Source organism: Coregonus clupeaformis, chromosome 28 (genome assembly GCF_020615455.1).
Source record: "Coregonus clupeaformis isolate EN_2021a chromosome 28, ASM2061545v1, whole genome shotgun sequence".
In the NCBI taxonomy this organism is placed as follows: Eukaryota; Metazoa; Chordata; class Actinopteri; order Salmoniformes; family Salmonidae; genus Coregonus; species Coregonus clupeaformis.
Genome location: NC_059219.1, coordinates 35,751,456 through 35,774,239, shown reverse-complemented (window position 1 = coordinate 35,774,239; position 22,784 = coordinate 35,751,456). Strand labels below are relative to the sequence as shown.

The window sequence follows — 22,784 nt, the reverse complement described above, 5'->3', positions numbered from 1 at the left end:
GAGCTACAGAGGGTTAGAGAAGGTTAGGGCAGGAAGCCTAGCAGACAAGAGCTGGCCACCCTCTTTGTGTGCTGGTGAGTTCAGAGAGGGGCATCCCTGGCCCACACACACATGGACGCACACACACTCTCTCACACGCACGGACTAACACACTCTCTCTCTCCCTCTATCTCTCCCTCTCTTTTCTCTCCTGCTCTCTGTGTGTCCATCACTGTGACCCAATGAGCCTCCATTTGACAGGCAAATCACCCACTCAGCACTACCATACAGAGAGAGTGGGAGGGGGAGACAGAGAAGGAGTGAGTGAATGTGGGAGAGAAAGAGAGAGAGAGTGGTAGCAGCTAGGCAAATTAGTCTCTGTGTAGGTCTGGGCTGGCGAGGGAGGTGGGGGTTCCCAATCCACACAGGCTATTGTTCCTGATGCTTGTTGTGCCTGTGTGTAAGAGAGTGAGTGCGTCAAGGCTGGGCCTGTTGCTACTGGCAAGTGGTGGTACAGTGTAGGCAGTGGTCAAGGAGAATTGGTTAGCGGACAGAGCATTGAAGGAGAGCTTCAGAGAGAAGAGTGTGTGAGGCAGGAGGGAGATGGTGTGCTGGTCGGGGATGGGAGCAGCCATCTGTAAACTGTCGGTGAAGCTCAGTCAGCAGGTGAAGAGGAGGTCCTCAGGTAAGAGATGAGACATACACACACACACACTCTGTTCCTGTACATCACTGCTAACAGTGAGGACTTGCTGGATGTTCTGTACTCTGCAGAGGGAGTGTCACAGTGATGTGTAATGTATTCTGTGTTATTAGCGGTCTCTCCCTGTCTCTCCTCCATACTGAGTTATTTCTAAGTGGGCTGCTGGATGCTGGCCAGCCAGCGCAGAGAATGAGAGGAGAAAGAGAAAGAAAGAGATATTAGAGATTCCTTCAACCTTTTCTTCTGCCGTGGCGGAGTTACAGTATGCATAAGAGGACGTTTCTGTGTCACTGTAGACTTTTCCCAGCCTGTCAGACAGATCTGATTGAATGTCAGCTGAACAGTTCTTCTTGTTCGTTGTCATATAATGTTTACTTTTTGTTGGACTTGGAATAGTTAGAATAGTAACTTTGTTTCACTTGACTGAGCTGAATGTTAATAGCTCAGATGAAATATTGTTTTAATTGTGACTATGAATGGGGTCAGTATGATTGTTTGCATACTGTGGACAACCTAATTTCCATCCTGTCCTCTCTTCAGACACAACACAAGATGACCTGAATATTGCTGCTACTAGAGACCTGAGCCTGGAGACCCAGGGAATATTTGCTTAGCCGTTTGGGGTTGCGTTATAGATTAAATATGTTAGTGGCTGGGTTATATGTTAGTGATTTGGTTATGGATTAAACTTGTTAGGGGTTGGCTGCGTAATTAACATAGTACTTGTGACCTGAGTGTATCCACGGGTCTCTGTTAATGATCACGCTGCTATTGAGGCAACACAGATAAAATACTTTAGATCCTCCTGGCAAGGAAGTGGCAAGAGTCTTTAAGAGGTGTAAGAATAGCTAGGAGTACGAAATGAGGGTATTTGGTGCAGTGTTAAACACTGTCAGCAGTAGCCTTGGCCCGCTCCGTTGACACACACCGAGAGAGAATGCAGGCTCTATGAGTCTGCAAGGTTAGATCAGAGTGTGCTCTTCACAATTGTTTAACAAGCTCCTCTCCTCCTGCTCCAGGGTGTAAGTATACATGTCACCCAGAGTGTCGAGAGCGAGTGTCGTTGGACTGTCACCCCAGTGGTCCTGTTGCCGTTGACACCCCCCTCAGCCCCTTCAGCCAGGACCACCTCAACAACAACACACCGCCCGTCGTGAGTACCCACCTTCTCTCTCACTCCCTCTGTATCTGTGTGTGTGTGTGGTCTAATTAAAGGGTCAATACTTTGTTCCTTGAGATGAGTGCTGATATTATATTCTGTGATGGTCACATTATGACTGTATTCAGTGTATTGTTGTTACTCACTACCGTTTTGCAACGTCAGGCTCAGTTCACCATTAGCTGCATTTACAGAGCTGCGGAGGGAGTGGGCTGCGATGTCTATATTTCACCACAAGGGGGCGTTGGAGTGCATAGAATGAGTATTCACCCTGCTCGTGATTACAGTGAGGGACTGAGACGTAGTTCACTTATGTACCGCCTGATGACGCTCTCTCTGTCTCTATACTGTATATCTTGTCATAGAGCTCTTGGTGGGAGTGAGTGAGTGTTTGGGGGATGTGTTGCTCTTAGGGTTTTTGGGGATAAATGGCTCTGAATACTCTGATGGTATCATACAGAAGGGTGTGTGTTTGGGATTAGCTAGGTGGGGCCAATGCTTTGAGACCAGCTGTCCATGTCATTCTCTATATAATAGCTCTGGAGTCAACGTGTGTGTGTGTGTGTGCGCGTGCGTGTGTGTGTGCATTCAAAACTACCTGGCCCTGTACAACAGCAACATGAACCGGCTGCCACATATAGCGGGGGTCGTGTTGGGTGACCTCACACACATTTCTGTCCTCTGTGGTCCCAGGGAAGTCCAAGGGTGTGTGTGTGGGGGGGCCCTGTCCCTAAGTCCCTGAGCCTTGGTCAACTTCACATACGCAAGCATGCGCACACACACACACACTACTCTCGTGTGTGATGGATGGATGGAATGAGTGAGGGCATTACGCCATATAGACACCCCTCTGTGGATCATATTCAGCATGTCAGAGATCTTCAACTCTGTCAAAACAGTCTGGCTTCAATACTGCAGTGAAACAGTTTAGTGGTGAGATGTTAGCTCAGCAGAAACATGGACCTAATGCTGAATAGTACTGAACAGTGCTGCTTAGACATGTAGATGTCTGTCATGTTGTTGTTTCACAGTGTTCTGTTTCTGTGTTAATCTGAGGATGGGTGTCTGTGTGTGTCTGTGTGTGTGTGTGTGTGTGTGTGTGTGTGTCTGTGTGTCTGTGTGTGTGTGTGTGTGTGTGTGTGTCTGTGTGTCTGTGTGTGTGTGTGTGTGTGTGTGTGTGTGTGTGTGTGTGTGTGTGTGTGTGTGTGTGTGTGTGTGTGTGTGTGTGTGTGTGTGTGTGTGTGTGTGTGTGTGTGTGTGTGTGTGCGGCCAGGTTAGACAGCGGGAGGTATTGTTGGGTTTTGACCAAACTCTCCCATGTGACTGCCCAGAACCAGAACCAGACTCATATATTTTTAAGATCCTTTATTATCCTTATATAACAAGTACTCTGAACCTCCCAGTAGACTGTAGCTCTATCTCTGTCCAACTCTCTGTCTCTGCTCTGTGGTCTGTGGTTCAAACTCTCCTGAAATGGACTCTGGCAGATAATGATATGAAGCCATGAGACAGTAAATAAACGATGTGTCTCAGAGAAGGAAATGGAATCCGAGAGAGGCTAGATGGATAGATGGATCTTCTCAGCCTCTGCTATACCCAGAGGACACAGACACAGGAAGACAATGAGTGCCTTATCCCAGTTTAGAAGAGTCTGTAATAAACTAGGAATAGAGAGGGCCTCTATAATATTACTCAGTAACTATCATGATTAATAGATTAACACCTAGTGGTCTGTCTGTCTGTCTGTACCTGTACTAGCAGATGAATCACAGACAGCTGGTTAGGGGATGAAGTTCACAGGAATGAAGGAATGACACTGACCCAATATGGATGCCAGCCAACACATGGTGACGTTTATAGCTAGGAGTCAATTCAACGCGGTGCAATCCTACACACTGTAACACACCCTCTGAGTGAGACAAGATCTTGGGCAGCACTCAGTCATGACGTGCAGGAGGGTAAAGTGATTAGCTGATTGAATAGATCAGTGATTGCATTAAGCAGTGATTGTTCTGGTCTGGAGTTTGTCACTGAGTTGACTATAACAGAGTAATACAGAGATTGACATCAGTCTGACCCAGAGCTCTTGCGCTGTCATGGGCTAACTCTGTTACTGGGCCTGAAACAAAGTTATTGGAAATGGCATGTCAGTGTCACTGTAGATTTTTCACCATAGAGACATGATTCACATGCAATCTACATCTCTGTCAGCGCTAACTGAAGTTCTATACACAAGATCTCACTAACTCAAAAATGAACACACTAATGCAAAACATTACGCACAAAGACACCTGGGTACATAATTTGTACTCAGTTAGTTAATGTGTAATTAGTTAATGTGTGATTTAGTTAGTTAATGTATAGTACATTTAGCTGTAGAGACAGTTGTGCTGACTGAGGAGGGGGGGTTCTGAGTGAGTGCTGAGAGTGACCTCTGAACTCTATGCCCATGTCCCCTACCGCACTCTTATAGGCTGAGCCATGCCCTCTGATAGGCTATCTAGCCAGACAGGTGGTAAATAATAGGGCCATTTCCTGTTCCTGTACGATGGGAAAGTCAAACACAGGGACCTGGGGGAAAACCGTCGTTAGGAGGAGAAGAATGTTAATGTATTCCCTCTGGGCTTCATTGCTGCTTGTTAACCCCAAATGTTAGGTTAGGAACACCTGCATAAATTGTTGATCTTTAACCTTTGACCTTTCTGATGTCACCTCTGTTAATATGTGCATTCTTCACAAACATTCACATACCTCTTTATCTGTGGAGGAATGATCAGGGACTCTACACCTCTCTGAGATCTCAGACTAAAGGGAGTCTTCCTGATTCCTTTCCCTCTTCTCCTCCTCACCATGCATGGAGTAATTTAGTATGTCCTATAGGGTTGCTTGCGTCATGCCATAGGTATGCTATCTTACCTGCTTCAGTCAGTTTTTCTTCCTTCTTAGCAGGGTTACCTTATCTTATCACTCCTCTTAAAAACTCCTCTTAAAAACATCCACTCTGATCTGAAGACCAACTTATTACTAAGGTTAAGCTATGGCCCAAAATGAAAGGATACATACAAGTGTAAGGTTCTGTATTTGTTTTCTTAGTTCACCTTGTGTTCTTGTACGTAGCCCTGTTTCTTTGTGTTCTTGAACATGGCCCAGTCTTTCATTTTTGTTCATTGATTTCACCTGTGTTAGTTACTCACCTGGTCTCTTCAGCTCTTTATTTAGTTCAGTTCTTTCTGTTTGTGCCTTGTGAGGTATTGTTCATTTTGACTCTACTAAGCCTTTTCCTAGCTCGTTTGTGATACCAGTTTTAGCCTTCAGTCCTAGTTTTGTTTCACCTGCCTGTTTGCCTACCTGTGTATGACCATTGCCTGCCTGTGACCACAATTCCTGCCCTCTGCGAAGGCGTAATAAACACCTGCCGCGCCCTGCACGTGAATCTACACCTTTTTCTCCCTGAGTATTCATTACAGAATACCTCACCAAAAACGAAATGGATTCAGCGGAGCTACAGTGGCGCTTAACCCGGCAAGAGGAGCGTATGGAGGTAATCGGCCATCTTCTCCGCCAGCCTATCCCTACTCCTCAGATGCCAGGTATCGTAACCCATAGCCCTCCTTCATTCATATCCATGCCTGGAAAATATGACGGTTCACCTGGGAAATGTCAGGGATTTCTGATGCAATGCAGCAAATACATTGAGCACAACCCCACTAACTTCACCACCGACAAGAGCAGGGTGGATTTTGTTGTGTCTCTACTCACAGGCAAAGCCCTGTATTGGGCCACCGCCATATGGACTGCCAACAGCACAGAACTCGGATCCGAGACCCATTTCCACACCCTCTTCAAAGAGGTATTCGATCACTCTCCTTCCGGTCGTCCTATAGGGGACCTCCTCATAGACCATGAACAAGGACGCAATTCAGCTGCCGAGTATGCCCTCGAGTTCCGCACCATGGCTGCAGGGAGTGGATGGAGTGAGGCTGCTTTACTTACCGTCTACCGAAGAGGGCTCAACAGGGAACTTCAGGCGGATTTGGCCTGTAGAGGTGACCTTCAGGATTTAAATCAATACATTCGTATGTCCATCTCCATCGACCACCTCATCGCCGACAGCCGAAGAACTCTGCCACCCAGTTACTCAAAACCTTTTCTTTCCATGATTCCGTCATCCCGTCCGATTCTTCCAGAGCCCATGCAGTTGGCTCATGCTCCTCTCCCATGTATCGAACGTCAAAGGCGGATCCAAGAAGGGCTCTGCCTATACTGTGGAGGGAAAGATCATCTACTCAGCCATTGCCCTGTTCGCCCCCCACAGTGAGATGAGAAGGGTCCCTCCGCTGCTATGCCATTCTCATTTTACATTTACATTTTAGTCATTTAGCAGATGCTAATGACATTCTCCATCCCAGTATTGATAACAGTGAAGGGGGTTACAAAGTACGTAGAGGGCTTGATAGATTTGGGAGCAGCAGGTAGTTTTATCGATCACCAGCTAGTACAAGAGCTTGACATTGATCTTACACCTGTCACCCCTCCCTTAAGGATTAACACTCTGGATGGGCAGCCATTGGGCACGGGCTTCATTATGAACCTGACACAGAGCGTTACCCTCCAGATTGGAGTCTTCCACACTGAAACCATTCAACTCATGGAACTTTCATCTCCAAACAGCCACTCATCCTCGGACACCCCTGGCTTTGTCGTCACGACCATGCCATCTCGTGGCGACAAGGTGAACTACTGTCCTGGTCTTCTACCTGCTTCACCAGTTGTCTCAGCCTACCCTGCAAAGCCACCACCATTGAGGACTCTGCCTCTGCAGTGCCACCCACCATACCATATGAATGCGCCCAGTACAGCAATGTCTTCAGCAAAATCAAGGCCTCCACTCTGCCACCACATCGCCCAGGGGACTGTGCTATTGACTTACTCCCTGGAGTGTCCCCACCGAATGGCCGTGTTTACCCCCAATCTATCAAACGGTTTCGTTCGTCCTTCTTCTTCCCCGGCTGCGTCCAGCTTCTTCTTCGTTGGAAAAAAGGATGGTGGTCTTCATCCATGTATTGATTACCGTTCCCTGAATGACGTTACGGTCAAGAACCGTTTCCCACTTCCTCTGATCCCAGTGACCCTTGAACAAGTGGGTCACGCCAACATCTATACAAAACACGACCTGCGGAGTGCTTATAACCTTGTCCGTATACGTGAAGGCGACGAATGGAAGACAGCCTTTATCACCGCACGAGGGCTCTATGAATACCTGGTCATGCCCTACGGCCTTACTAACGCCCCCGCCGTCTTCCAATCCTTTAGGAACGAGGTTTTCCAGAATATGATCAACCGCTTTCTCAGTGTCTACATTGATGACATCCTGATTTACTCCCACTCCCTGAAGGAACATACAATGAGGGGGAAAAAGTATTTGATCCCCTGCTGATTTTGTCCACTGACAAAGAAATGATCAGTCTATAATTTTAATGGTAGGTTTATTTGAACAGTGAGAGACAGAATAACAACAACAAAAATCCAGAAAAATGCATGACAAAAATGTTATAAATTGATTTGCATTTTAATGAGGGAAATAAGTATTTGACCCCTCTGAAAATCATGACTTAGTACTTGGTGGCAAAACACTCTTTGCAGATCTTCTCCAAGTCATTAAGGTTTCGAGGCTGACGTTTGGCAACTCAGACCTTCAGCTCCCTCCACAGATTTTCTATGGGATTAAGGTCTGGAGCCTTGCTAGGCCACTCCAGGACCTTAATGTGTGTCACGATCGTTTACGGACGAGAAGGACCAAGGCGCAGCGTGATATGCATTCATATTTATTTACGTACTGAACACACCACAAAACAACAAACGAAACGTGAAGTCCAAGGTAGACAAATAACATACCTCACACGGAACATGAGAACAAAGTCACCGCCGTCAGTAACTGGCCCAAACCCACCACCGTTAAGGAACTCCAACGTTTCATTGGGTTCTCCAACTTCTATCGCCGGTTCATTCGGAACTTCAGTTCATCTGCCGCTCCCCTCACTGCCCTTACCAGCCAAAGACCCGGACCCTTCAATGGACTGATACCGCACTGACTGCTTTCAACACCTTGAAACGCCTCTTCACCTCAGCTCCTGTCATTCGCCAACCTTTATCCGACCCTTCCTTTCACCCTGGAGGTGGATGCCTCCGAAGTAGGAGTAGGAGCCATACTCTCTCAGCGGGTGGGAACACCTCCAAAATCACATCCTTGTGCCTTCTTCTCCAGGAAGTTATCCCCCGCTGAGAGGAATTACAATGTGGGGAGCAGAGAACTCCTCGCCATCAAGCTGGCCCTCGAGGAGTGGTGCCACTGGTTGGAGGGCGCACAACATCCCTTTCTCATCCTAACAGATCATCGTAATCTGGAATATATCAGGGGGCCAAGAGGTAAAACTCCAGACAAGCCCGCTGGGCTCTCTTCTTCACATGCTTCCATTTTCATGTTACTTACATCCCTGGAATGAAAAAACGTAAAAGCTGATGCTCTCTCCTTCCAGTTTGACCTTCCGACCAGTAACTCAGACCCTACACCCATTCTTCCTTCCTCTTGCATTATGGGACCGGTACAGTGGGAGGTTCACTCTGCCATACAAGAAGCCCTAACCTCAGACCCCGCTACTCCTGAGACACCAGTTGGGAAGAGTTACGTACCAGCAGCTGTTAGACCCCAACTGATGCAATGGTGTCACACGTCCTTGGGGTCAGGACATCCGGGTATTACATTAATATTAATTAATTAATTAATATGCCATTTAGCAGACGCTTTTATCCAAAGCGACTTACAGTCATGCGTGCATAAATTTTTTTGTGTATGGGTGGTCCCGGAGATCGAACCCACTACCTTGGCGTTACAAGCGCCGTGCTCTACCAGCTGAGCTACAGAGGACCACGAACCACCAACTTCTAGCCCGAAAGTTCTGGTGGTCCTCACTGGCATCCGACGTCAGGGATTACATACTCTCCTGTCCAGTCTGCGCCCAAACCAAAAGCCCTTGTCATCTCCCTTCCGGTAAGCTTCAACCTTTGCCAATCCCTCACAGACCCTGGTCCCATATAGCTGTTGACTTCATCACAGACTTTCCTGAATCCTCTGGTAAAACCACCATCCTTGTCATAGTAGACCGTTTTTCAAAAATGTGTCGTCTGGTTCCTCTTCCTCGTTTACCTAACTCCATGGAATTGGCTGAGTGTATGTTCCAACAGGTGTTCCGTCTGTATGGAATTCCGGAGGACATTGTCTCTGACCGCGGGACCCAGTTTGTCTCCTGGGTGTGGCGAGCCTTCTGTGACCGACTGGGGGTTGCCCTCAGCCTCTCCTCCGGGTACCATCCCGGACGGAACGCCTGAACCAAGAAATAGGGAAGTACCTCCGCCAACAATGTTCTGCCTCTCTACACGACTGGAGTCGGTATATGGCCAGTTGAAGCTCGCATCTGCTACAAGACCATGGTGCTTGCCTACGGAGCTGTGAGGGGAACGGCACCTCCGTACCTTCAGGCTCTGATCAGTCCCTACACCCAAACGAGGGCATTGCGTTCATCCACCTCTGGCCTGCTGGCTCCCCTACCTCTGCGGAAGCATAGTTCCCGCTCAGCCCAGTCAAAACTGTTCGCTGCTCTGGCACCCCAATGGTGGAACAAGCTCCCTCATGACGCCAGGACAGCGGAGTCACTCACCACCTTCCGGAGACATTTGTCACACCCTGGCTCTGGGGACTCTATATGTTGAGCCAGGGTGTGTAGATTCTATGTGTTGTTGTTCTTTGTTCACAGTCTAGTATTGTATGTCTATGTTGGCCAGAGTGGTTCCCAATCAGAGGCAACGAGTGTCAGCTGTTGCTGGTTGTCTCTGATTGGGAGCCATATTTATACAGGCTGTTTTCCCACAATAGTTGTGGGATCTTGTTCCGTTTGGTTTGTTCCGTGTTGCTTGTTTACCTAGGACGTCACGCTGTTCGTTTATTGTTTTGTTCTTATTATCACTAAAGATAATAAAGTATGTTCGCTCATCACGCTGCGCCTTGGTCTACTCCGTTCAACGATCGTGACAGAAGATCCCACCATACCAGGACCAAGCAGCGTGTCCAGGAGCAGGCAGCCTGGACGTTGGAGCAGATAGTGGACGGGCAGGGGTCCTGGACCTGGGAGGAAATCCAGGCCGGGATGGATCGCCATCCATGGAAGGAGACGGTAGAGGCACGATGGAGAGAGGAGCAACGGCGTAAACAGTGTCGTCGTCGGTCGGACGAGAGGCAACCCCAAAATATTTTTAGGGGGGGGCACACGGCATGGGCGACGGGGCAGCAGGAGGCAGCTACAGGGTGTATTAGGAGGTTAGGTGATGAGGCCACCAGGTTAAGGGGGCTATTGGCCCAGAGGGAGCAGGAGTTAGTGGTGCAGAGGGTGGAGCTACTGGAGGCGATAAGGGAGAAGGTGAGAATAGAGGCACGGCGAGAGGAACTGTGTAGGCAGCTGAGGGAGCGGAGGGTGATGAAGAAACCCAGTCCCGCTCCTCACACCAAGCAAGTGGTGTGCGTCACCAGTCCGGTCCGGCCCGTTCCTGCTCAACGCACTAAGTTGATGGTGCGCGTCGCCAGCTCGGCCCGGCCTGTTCCTGCTCCCCGCACCAAGCCTACGGTGCGCGTCGCCAGCCCGGCCCGGCCTGTTCCTGCCACTCGCACCAAGCCTACGATGCGCGTCGCCAGCCCGGCCCGGCCTGTTCCTGCCACTCGCACCAAGCCTACGGTGCGCGTCGCCAGCCCGGCCCGGCCTGTTCCTGCCACTCGCACCAAGCCTACGGTGCACGTCGCCAGCCCGGCCCGGCCTGTTCCTGCCACTCGCACCAAGCCTACGGTGTGCGTCGCCAGCCCGGCCCGGCCTGTTCCTGCCACTCGCACCAAGCCAGGGGTGTGCATCGTCAGCCCGGTACGGCCCGTTCCGGCTCCACGCACCAAGCCAGGGGTGCGCATCGTCAGCCCGGTCCGGCCCGTTGCTGCTCCACGCACCAAGCCAGGGTTGCGCTTCGTCAGCCCGGTCCGGCCCGTTCCTGCTCCACGCACCAAGCCAGGGGTGCGCATCGTCAGCCCGGTCCGGCCCGTTCCTGCTCCACGCACCAAGCCAGGGGTGCGCATCGTCAGCCCGGTCCGGCCCGTTCCTGCTCCACGCACCAAGCCAGGGGTGCGCATCGTCAGCCGGTCCCGCCCGTTGCTGCTCCACGCACCAAGCCGAAAGGGTGCGCATCGTCAGCCCGGTCCGGCCCGTTCCTGCTCCACGCACCAAGCCAGGGGTGTGCGTCGTCAGTCCGGCACAACCCGTGACTGGGTCACCGGTGCCTGGTCAGGTACCGGTCAGCTGCTCCACACCGGAGCTTAAGCAATCTGCTCCTACGATGTCCAGTCCAGCTCCAGCCAGCGGGGCCAGACCGGACCAGGGGCGCTACGGGGGGATTATTGGAGGGTGGTGGGCAAGCCCGGAGTCGGAACCGCCTCCGAGGAGGAATGCCCACCCAGCCCTCCCCTGTTTGGTTTATGTTGAGGCGCGGTCGCAGTCCGCGCCTTTAGGGGGGGGATACTGTCACACCCTGGCTCTGGGGACTCTATACGTTGAGCCAGGGTGTGTAGATTCTATGTGTTGTTGTTCTTTGTTCACAGTCTAGTATTGTATGTCTATGTTGGCCAGAGTGGTTCCCAATCAGAGGCAACGAGTGTCAGCTGTTGCTGGTTGTCTCTGATTGGGAGCCATATTTATACAGGCTGTTTTCCCACAATAGTTGTGTGATCTTGTTCCGTTTGGTTTGTTCCGTGTTGGTTGTTTACCTAGGACGTCACGCTGTTCGTTTACTGTTTTGTTCTTATTATCACTAAAGATAATAAAGTATGTTCGCTCATCACGCTGCGCCTTGGTCTACTCCGTTCAACGATCGTGACAACATTTGAAACCCCACCTCTTTAAGGAATACCTGGGATAGGATAAAGTAATCCTTCTACCCCCCCCCCCCAAAAAAAATAATATAAAAAAATAATAATAGTAATAATAATAATATTGTAAAGTGGTTATCCCACTGGCTATAAGGTGAATGCACCTATTTGTAAGTCGCTCTGGATAAGAGCGTCTGCTAAATGATGTAAATGTAAATGTAAATGTAAAAATGTAATGGCCTGGGCCGAATACGCTCAGAACTCACTCATGCATTCATCCCTCCGCCTTACTCCGTTTCAGTGTGTCCTTGGTTACCAACCCCCCATGTTTCCCTGGGAGGCGGAGCCTGGTACTGTCCCAGCTGTTGACGACTGGTTTCGGCATAGTTAGCGGGTATGGGAGACCGCTCACCGGCATCTGCAGGAAGCCTCTAATACCCAGAAACGCTTTGCTGACAGACGCCGCCGACCTACGACACACTTTCACACCGGACCGCGTGTGTGTCATTGGTCCCTTCAAGATAACCCATCGCATCAACCCTGTCACGTACCGCCTCCAGTTACCCCGTCAGTATAAGATCTCCTCGTCCTTCCGTGTGTCTCATTTAAAACCGGTCACCTACAGTCCTCTTCATCCTCCAGTCTCAACCCGCAGTGCGCCCCCACCGTTGGATGTCGGAGGGAAACCTGCCAACGCCATTCAGGCCATCCTTGATTCCAAACGCCTGAGAGGTCGCATCCACTATCTAGTGGACTGGGAAGGTTATGGGCCTGAAGACCGGTCCTGGGTCCCCGACCAGGACATCCAGAGATGATTCAGGGATTCCACCATAACCTTTCGGATCGTCCCGCTCCCCGACCGACCGTGTCGAACCAGCCTGTCGGACGACTCTGCTCCCCCTCCCACCCACTCCACCCTCCGGTGCCGTTGGGTCGTCAGGAGCCTCCCTTGGGGGGTACTGTAAAGTTCTGTATTTGTTTTCTTAATTCACCTTGTGTTCTTGTACGTAGCCCTGTTTCTTTGTGTTCTTGAACGTAGCCCTGTCTTTCATTTTTGTTCATTGATTTCACCTGTGTTAGTTACTCACCTGGTCTCAGCTCCTTATTTAGTTAAGTTCTTTCTGTTTGTGCCTTGTGAGGTATTGTTCGTTTTGACTCTACTAAGCCTTTTCCTAGCTCGTTTGTGAGAACCAGTTTTAGCCTTCAGTCCTAATTTTGTTTCACCTGCCTGTTTGCCTACCTGTGTATGATCATTACAACAAGAGGGCAGGAAAAGCTCTACATAGATCGAACAAAGCTTTAGACCTCATGCTGAATGAAGATTCCTCAACAGCACACTGTGCAGCCAACAGAAATAGCCAACCCTTTCCTTAGTGACCCCACATGTTATATAAAATTATGTTGAGTGTAAATACCCCTGAACTCTGTTACGACTCTGTTTTTCACTTTCACTATGTTAATCACTAACAGGCTGCTCTGCCACACTCACACGGCTCTCGTTATAAGATATAGGCCTACACTCCTCTGGTAACAGAACCCAACCTCTCAGCAGTGTGCCTGGTTCTGGAACCATTCTCCAACCCAGAACTTATAACTCGGAACAAAATCCACAAAATCATATATTGCATAACAGCTCTGTTCTATATGATTAGTGGGCTGTAACTTCAGATAGTTTACTTTTTAGTGACCTAACCTCAACTGCAGGGATGTTGTGAAACACACTGTTAAAGAGGACTTGGTTAACCAGGTCACACCCGGTCCTGGTTTACTGTAGATGTTGATGTCGGAACTCTGGGTTTTATTGTTACGTGGTTGTTGTCAGGGAACGGGGTCAGAGTTCACCCCAGATTGGTTCAGCATGTTACTGTTTTACAGACAGGGTGTTCCGGCTGTCTCAATGTTCCCTCACTGTGTCAAACTGGGCTGATAAATAAAAACGATAACATTTTAAAACCACCAGAAATCCCCAGGCTTTCCAAATACCCCAGCTACCTCTGACAGACAGTGTTTCCTATCAGCAGACATAGCAGACATGTCTGGATCGAGGAATCTTCTGGGACTCTACGGTGAACTCTACTTAGCTAGAATGTCTATCCCTACTAGTCAATATTCATTTGTTCTGCGATACATCAGTGGTCATCCCAGTCCCTTATGGTTCCAACTTAGTTCCCCTATCATTCACAGCCCTGAGAAGTCATGTCTATAAAATAAAACCTTATGTCGAACCACAAGACAGAGTGACTTCTGTGCCACAATCACAGTCGCATCAACCCATCACAGCCTGATGACTTCCAGGTCAGCCTGTAAATACATGATGTATCATTGTTTGTTATCTGCACCTCCTTTCCTCTGTTGTCCCATCGTCTCCTCTCTCTCCTGCCGGTCTGTAGTGTAATCAGTGAGTCATTGTGTTGTTACCTGAGGAGGAGAGACGGCCATGTTGTTGACAGAGCCAACATCTAATCAGAGCCTGCATCTAATCCAAATGTGTTGAGGAATAATCTCACCTGATGTTTATGTTGCCTGTAGTGACTGCGTGCTTCCCCCTCAGTGGCTGTAGGTAGTGTGTGCGCTTCCCCCTTAATGTACAGAGTGGGGCCCTGATGATTCTAAGCCCTGTGTCCATCTAAAGGCCAGACAAAGGGGCCACAGTTAGTTACTGTATATGGGACATAAGGTGGGGAGAGAGCAGGTCTATTGTGACTCTATCCTCTTTAAGCGAGTCCTGACCTGCCTATAGTATTATACCTGTGAGCAGCAGCTGTTCCTGTGTTGTCTGCAGTTATGAGTAGGATAAAGTTGCCCCTATACATTTATCCAGGCTAAATTTTGTGTTTCCTCATTTAGGGTGGGGGAGCTGAACTTAGATCTGTGCCTATGGGCTGATCGTAGGGTAGCCTATGGTGTGGTATGAATTGTGTGTGTGTGTGTGTTTATGTTTACAATGCTGTCTTGAACTCTGCCCACCGTATCTACCCATATAATCTCCGCCTCTGCTCCACTCCGATAAGCTTCCACTGTAAATGGCACACATTCATCATTGATAAAGGTTCAGGAGAAAAGGGTACAAAACATGTACAAAATGAACATTGAAAGACTTGAGATTCAACTTGATTTGAGAAAACCAGAGAGCGTGTGAAGTGAATAGTGTTGATCTGCCTCTGTTTTGGCAACAAAGAGTACAGAATTATGGGCAGCAGCTCAACTCCCCAAAGAGTAAATGTGTTACCCAGTATAATAGTCCCTTTGATCTCTCCAGGGTCAATGTTGCGTGCCAGGTTCTTTACAAAATGAGTGCAAAATGAGGGTGGTTTGTGTAGCTCAGAAACCAGTTAAGTGAGATACAGTAGTCTGCACATAACTAAGAACTTTTTTGTTGTTGTTGTTAATAAAGTTGTGAACTTGTGAAAATTAGGTAACTACTGTAGCAAAGATGGAATATATTACACTAGCATAGTATCTGTATCCATGCATTCCTATGGTGTTTGATCAGGAATGAGTGGAGCGTCTTGGCTGTCAGAGAGTTTTGTGAGTTACTGTGCCTCAGAGGAAGAGAGGCAGCAGATCCATTACAACATGCACACTCGCACACACACACTCCCTCCAGTAGACTCAGTGCCTCAGGAGAAACACAGGAGAAGTCAAAGCTGAGTCACTCAGGCCGTACTTGGCTCAGTCAAGGTGGTAGGGACAGGTATCCACTACTATTGTGGTGTAATCTAACCTCATATATGGCCAAAGGGGTTTAAAGTTGATCCACAGAGAAGGGGCCAGGGTGTAATCCATATACAGTGCATTCGGAAAGTATTCAGACCCCTTGACTTTTTCCACATTTTGTTACGTTACAGCCTTATTCTAAAATTGATTAAATCGTTTTTTCCCCTCATCAATCTACACACAATACCCCATAACAACAAAGCAAAAACAGGCTTTTAGACATTTTTGCAAATTTATAAAAAATATACAACTGAAATATCACATTTACATAAGTATTCAGACCCTTTACTCAGTACTTTGTTGAAGCACCTCTGGCAGTGATTAAATTGTCAGTTTTCTCACAACGCTCTCTCCACAGACTAGCCTTTGTGGTGGAAGTCTCATTTATGGAGTCATTTATGGGACATTCCTTACACCTCCCCGACCTCCCCAACCTCACCCACTCACCTCCTTACGCCCCTACCCCTTTCACCTCACCACCTCACCCTCTCTCACTCTCACCTCTTCACATATAACTAACTAAACCTGCAGCGTGTAAACAAGCAGTGTGCTGAGAACCTTAAGCCCCTGCCTGCAGAGGAATGTGGGTAATGTCTGCTAAGGGCTGTGGCTCTCAGCCAGAGAGACTACAGGCCCAGTGACCGTTCACCTCTCTCTCTAGCTTGGCCTGCCTGACCGCTCTCTCTCTCTGTGGAGACCGGGAAGGGGGGCGAGGTTCAAGCTGAGTGTCCATTGTTTCACACCAGGGAAGGGAGAGGGAGTGCGAGGGGGTTGGGACTGAGAATGAGTTTCCAATTGTGTCTGAGACATTCTCTGTGCTGTTTTCACGCTCACCTACAGGAGCCGATCTGTTCCTTCCAAAGTCAGTACAGTACTACAGAAATACAAGCCAAGGAAGTCGCATCAACTAGTGCCCTTCACTCCACCTGACCAGAAGCTGTTGGTTAGACAGGGTTCTAGTGGACAGTATAGTTTCTCCTTAACAGGCAGTTGGCTCTGAGACTGCAAGAGAACTGGACAGAGAGGCCAGCTGTATGAATCTTCTCTGGCCAGGCTGTGTTGTGGTTGGAGGGTTTGGCTGTTCCGGTGCTCCTAGGTTATTTTTAGGTCGCCTCTGCACTCTGGGTTTAAATTAGGCCTGTCCCTCCATAAACCCTGAAAAAGCCTGCTACAGTATGTGTTGGGTGTGGTCAGGATAAGAGTTGTACGCCTTATTCATTACAGATGTTACATACATTTGACCCAGTAGCTGACGTTGTATCAGCCTTTCTAGTGACTGGGTGGGCTAGTTAGTTGTATGATATTAGTGTGTAAAAGAACAAGCCACACAGGAGGAGCCATGTAGAAATGTACTAAGAAAAAAGCCTCAGGCAACTAAAATCATATTAGAAATTAACTGCATGCACTTTTCATTGTGGTTGTTAAAGCATTATAGCGCTGCTCTCTGAAAATCGCAGTAATGGGTTCCATTTGTTAGCTGATGCAAGACAACTTTATCAGAGGCAAAAATGCCACCACTGAGTTAAAACATGAATTAAACCATATTACACATTTATGACCAAATAAACCCAGGAGCCAGCTAGCCTCCCCACAGTCAAACACCAAATGTGTTTTCAGAATGTTTATTGATACTTATACAACAGATTATGTGACACTGCATGGGTGGTTGTCAGAACAACAGCATGGGAAGCTGCTGCTGAAATGATTAAATGTCACGCCCTGACTCAGGGGACTCGTATATGTTGAGTCAGGGTGTGTATGTTCTATGTTGGTGTATATCTATGTTGATATTCTAGTATGTGTATTTCTATGTTGGCCGGTGTGGTTCCCAATCAGAGGCAGCTGTCGCTCGTTGTCTCTGATTGGGGACCATACTTAGGCAGCCTATTGGCATTAGTGGGTGGTGGGATCTTGTTCCGTGTGAGGTATGTTGTTTGTGTACCTTGGACTTCACGTTTCGTTTAGTTTGTTGTTTTGTCGTCGTTGTGTTTATTCGGTATAATAAACATGTATGCATATCACGCTGCGCCTTGGTCTGACCCGTCGATGAACGAACGTGACATTCAATTCCATTCAAATAACTTTATTGACTCGCTGTGATCAGCGCCAGTAGGAGAGAATGCCAACCCACACCAGTGAATGAGAGTCAGTACCCTGGCTAGAACCCAACCCAGCCTCATGTCTAACTGAGGGCCTCCAGATGGAACAAAGCTTTAATTTGGGTGTTTTTTATTCAGCTTTTCCTCGTCCAGGCCAAATGTTTACATAACCCAGTCTTTCCTCATATGGTAGAGATGGACCAGAGATGGACCCCAGGTCACTATAACCAATGCCTTGACCAGTTTGGATTGAAAGGTGAGAATGCAGTTGAACTGGAGTTCTCACGTAGGGGTCTCGCATCCTATTTCCTGGTTACTGATGATGTCATGTCACCCCTGGCTACAGAATCCCGTCCAAGCACCTTGAGCCGTGTGAGGGTGGCTCACATAGGCCTATGCAGAGTTTAGAAAGGGGCAAGACAAAAAAAGAAATTGGTTGTGACATTCTGATTTGATATATAGGTTATACAGTGGGGAGAATACACTGCCGATTTTGCAGGTTTTCCTACTTACAAAGCATGTACAGGTCTGTAATTTTTATCATAGGTACACTTCAACTGTGAGAGACAAAAATCCAGAAAATCACATTGTATGATTTTAAGTAATTAATTTGCATTTTATTGCATGACATAAGTATTTGATACATCAGAAAAGCAGAAGTTAATATTTGGTACAGAAACCTTTGTTTGCAATTACAGAGATCATACGTTTCCTGTAGGTCTTGACCAGGTTTGCACACACTGCAGCAGGGATTTTGGCCCACTCCTCCATACAGACCTTCTCCAGATCCTTCAGGTTTCGGGGCTGTCGCTGGGCAATACGGACTTTCAGCTCCCTCCAAAGATTTTCTATTGGGTTCAGGTCTGGAGACTGGCTAGGCCACTCCAGGACCTTGAGATGCTTCTTACGGAGCCACTCCTTAGTTGCCCTGGCTGTGTGTTTCGGGTCGTTGTCATGCTGGAAGAGCCAGCCACGACCCATCTTCAATGCTCTTACTGAGGGAAGGAGGTTGTTGGCCAAGATCTCGCGATACATGGCCCCATCCATCCTCCCCTCAATACGGTGCAGTCGTCCTGTCCCCTTTGCAGAAAAGCTTCCCCAAAGAATGATGTTTCCACCTCCATGCTTCACGGTTGGGATGGTGTTCTTGGGGTTGTACTCATCCTTCTTCTTCCTCCAAACACGGCGAGTGGAGTTTAGACCAAAAAGCTCTATTTTTGTCTCTTCAGACCACATGACCTTCTCCCATTCCTCCTCTGGATCATCCAGATGGTCATTGGCAAACTTCAGACGGGCCTGGACATGCGCTGGCTTGAGCAGGGGGACCTTGCGTGCGCTGCAGGATTTTAATCCATGACGGCGTAGTGTGTTACTAATGGTTTTCTTTGAGACTGTGGTCCCAGCTCTCTTCAGGTCATTGACCAGTTCCTGCCATGTAGTTCTGGGCTGATCCCTCACCTTCCTCATGATCATTGATGCCCCACGAGGTGAGATCTTGCATGGAGCCCCAGACCGAGGGTAATTGACCGTCATCTTGAACTTCTTCCATTTTCTAATAATTGCGCCAACAGTTGTTGCCTTCTCACCAAGCTGCTTGCCTATTGTCCTGTAGCCCATCCCAGCCTTGTGCAGGTCTACAATTTTATCCCTGATGTCCTTACACAGCTCTCTGGTCTTGGCCATTGTGGAGAGGTTGGAGTCTGTTTGATTGAGTGTGTGGACAGGTGTCTTTTATACAGGTAACGAATTCAAACAGGTGCAGTTAATACAGGTAATGAGTGGAGAACAGGAGGGCTTCTTAAAGAAAAACTAACAGGTCTGTGAGAGCCGGAATTGTTACGGGTTGGTAGGTGATCAAATACTTATGTCATGCAATAAAATGCAAATTAATTACTTAAAAATCATACAATGTGATTTTCTGGATTTTTGTTTTAGATTCCGTCTCTCACAGTTGAAGTGTACCTATGATAAAAGTTACTGTCACGATCGTCTGAAGGAGCGGACCAATACGCAGCGCGTGGAGTGAACATGATGACTTTATTAAATTAAAGCAACCACGAAAAAACAACAAATGACGATACGTGAAGTCCTCTGTGACACCGACAGAACATACAACACTGGAACAGGAACAATAACCCACAAAACAAAGGAGAAAACACACAGAATATATATGGCTCCCAATCAGAGATAACGAGCCGACAGCTGACACTCGTTACCTCCGATTGGGAGTCATAGACCAATCACCACTAGACACAAACAAAATGAAACTCACCCATCCCCAACACCACCAAATGAAATACACCCAAACCAATGACAATGAACAACCCTGGCTCAAATATCAAAGTCCATGGAGCCAGAGTGTCACAGTACCCCCCCCTAAAGGTGCGAACTCCGGGCGCACCAATATCAGGACTAGGGGAGGGTCTGGGTGGGCATCTGTCCACGGTGGCGGCTCTGGCCCCGGTCGTGATCCCCACCCCACCACAGTCACAACCTGCTTCGGTAGCCTCCTCCCAATGACCACCCTCCAACTAACCCCACCTGGACTAAGGGGCAACACCGGACTAAGGGGCAGCATCGGCCTAAGGGGCAGCACCGGGATAAGGGGCAGCACCGGGATAAGGGGCAGCACCGGGACAAGGGGCAGCACCGGGCTAAGGGGCAGCACCGGACTAAGGGGGCAGCACCGGACTACGGGCAGTACCGGACTAAGGGGCAGTACCGGACTAAGGGGCAGTACCAGGCTAAGGGACAGCACCAGGATAAGGGACAGCAACAGGATAAGGAGCAACACCGAGCTAAGGGGCAGCACCTGACTAAATGGCGGATCCTGGCTGGCTGGCTCTGGCGGATCCTGGCTGGCTGGCGGATCCTGGCTGGACGGCTCTGACGGATCCCGGTTGGACGGCTCTGGCGGATCCCGGCTGGACGGCTCTGGCGGATCCTGGCTGGACGGCTCTGGCGGATCCTGGCTGGACGGCTCATGGCTGGCTGACGGAACTGGCTGCTCGTGGCTGGCTAACGGATCTGGCTGCTCATGGCTGGCTAACGGATCTGGCTGCTCGTGGCTGGCTGACGGATCTGGCTGCTCATGGCTGGCTGACGGATCTGGCTGCTCATGGCCGGCTGACGGATCTGGCTGCTCATGGCCGACCGACGGATCTGGCTGATCCTGTCTGGCGGAAGGCTCTGGCTGATCCTGTCTGGCAGAAGGCTCTGGCTGATCCTGTCTGGCAGAAGGCTCTGGCTGATCCTGTCTGGCAGAAGGCTCTGGCTGATCCTGTCTGGCGGAAGGCTCTGGCTGATCCTGTCTGGCGGAAGGCTCTAGCGGCTCCGGTCTGGCGGACGGCTCTGATGGCTCATGGCAGACGGGCGGCTTTGCAGGCTTTGGGCAGACGGGCAGTTCAGGCCCCGTTGGGCAGACGGCAGACTCTGGCCGTCTGAGGCGCATCGTAGGCCTGGTGCGTGGTGCCGGAACAGGAGGTACCGGGCTGAGGACACGCATCTCAGGGCTAGTGCGGGGAGAAGCAACAGGGCATGCTGGACCCTGGGGACGCACCGTAGGCCTGATGCGTGGTGCCGGAACTGGAGGTACCGGGCTGAGGACACGCATCTCAGGGCTAGTGCGGGAAGCAGCAACAGGGCATGCTTGGCCCTGGGGACGCACCGTAGGCCTGATGCGTGGTGCCGGAACTGGAGGTACCGGGCTGAGGACACGCATCTCAGGGCTAGTGCGGGGAGTCGGAACAGGGCATGCTGGACCCTGGGGACTCCCATAACGCCTAGTGCGGGGAGCCGGAACAGGGCATGCTGGACCCTGGGGACTCACCTCACGCCTAGTGCGGAGAGCAGGAACAAGCCGGGCGGGGCTGGCGACGCGCACCGTATCCCTGGTGCGAGTGGCCGGAACAGGCCGGGCCGGGCTGGCGAAGCGCACCGTATCCCTGGTGCGTGGAGTAGGAACAGGCCGGGCTGGGCTGGCGAGCGCACCGTATCCCTGGTGCGTGGAGTAGGAACAGGCCGGGCTGGGCTGGCGAAGCGCACCGTATCCCTGGTGCGTGGAGTAGGAACAGGCCGGGCTGAGCTGGCGACGCGCACCGCATACTTGGTGCGTATGGCAGGAACAGGCCGAACCGGGCTGGCGACGCGCACCTTACACTTAGTGCGAGGGACCGGAACAGGCCGTACCGTACGGGAACACACACTACTGGCTGCACCTCGGGACTAGGAACGGGCCGGACCGAACTGGTTACACACCCCAGTACCTCACGCCGTGCCTCAACACCTTCCTTCCCTGCTTTACCCAGTAGCCCCCTTGACCTGGTAGCCCACTGAATCCGTCCCTTCTCTGCCTCCGTCAGCCCCCTTAACCTGGCAGCCCTCTGACTCTGCCTTGTGGCAGCCTCCTGCTGCTCCGTCGCCCAAGCCATGTGCCCCCCAAAAAATTTCTTGGGGTTGCCTCTCGTCCTTCCGACGTTGGCTCTGCCGACGCCGTTGCTCCTCTCTCCGTCGCCTCTCCTCTGTTTCGCTCCATGGACGGCGATCCATGCCGTCCAGGATTTCTTCCCACGTCCAGGACCCTTTACCGTCCAACAGTTCCTCCCATGTCCAGACCCTTTGCTCCTGGACGCGCTGCTTGGTCCTTTTTTGGTGGGTTATTCTGTCACGATCGTCTGAAGGAGCGGACCAATACGCAGCGCGTGGAGTGAACATGATGACTTTATTAAATTAAAGCAACCACGAAAAAACAACAAATGACGATACGTGAAGTCCTCTGTGACACCGACAGAACATACAACACAGGAACAATAACCCACAAAACAAAGGAGAAAACACACAGAATATATATGGCTCCCAATCAGAGATAACGAGCCGACAGCTGACACTCGTTACCTCCGATTGGGAGTCATAGACCAATCACCACTAGACACAAACAAAATGAAACTCACCCATCCCCAACACCACCAAATGAAATACACCCAAACCAATGACAATGAACAACCCTGGCTCAAATATCAAAGTCCATGGAGCCAGAGTGTCACAGTTACAGACCTCTACATGCTTTGTAAGTAGGAAAACCTGCAAAATTGGCAGTGTATCAAATACTTCCCACTGTATGTGGTTGTGATAGATAGGCAGGGGTTGTTTGCATGTACACGACACACGCTTAGA

The 22,784-nt window shown here is 49.7% G+C and overlaps 1 protein-coding gene across 2 annotated transcripts in view; it reads left to right on the top strand.

Moving 5' to 3' along the window:
- Positions 1-22,784, top strand: part of LOC121543697 (ras association domain-containing protein 3) — a 74,798-nt gene that overhangs the window by 9,311 nt on the left and 42,703 nt on the right. For both annotated transcript variants that reach the window (XM_041853826.2, XM_041853827.1), the window contains exon 2: positions 1,702-1,835. In XM_041853826.2, the coding sequence (XP_041709760.1) occupies positions 1,702-1,835 (134 nt within the window). The remainder of the gene's footprint in view (positions 1-1,701; positions 1,836-22,784) is intronic.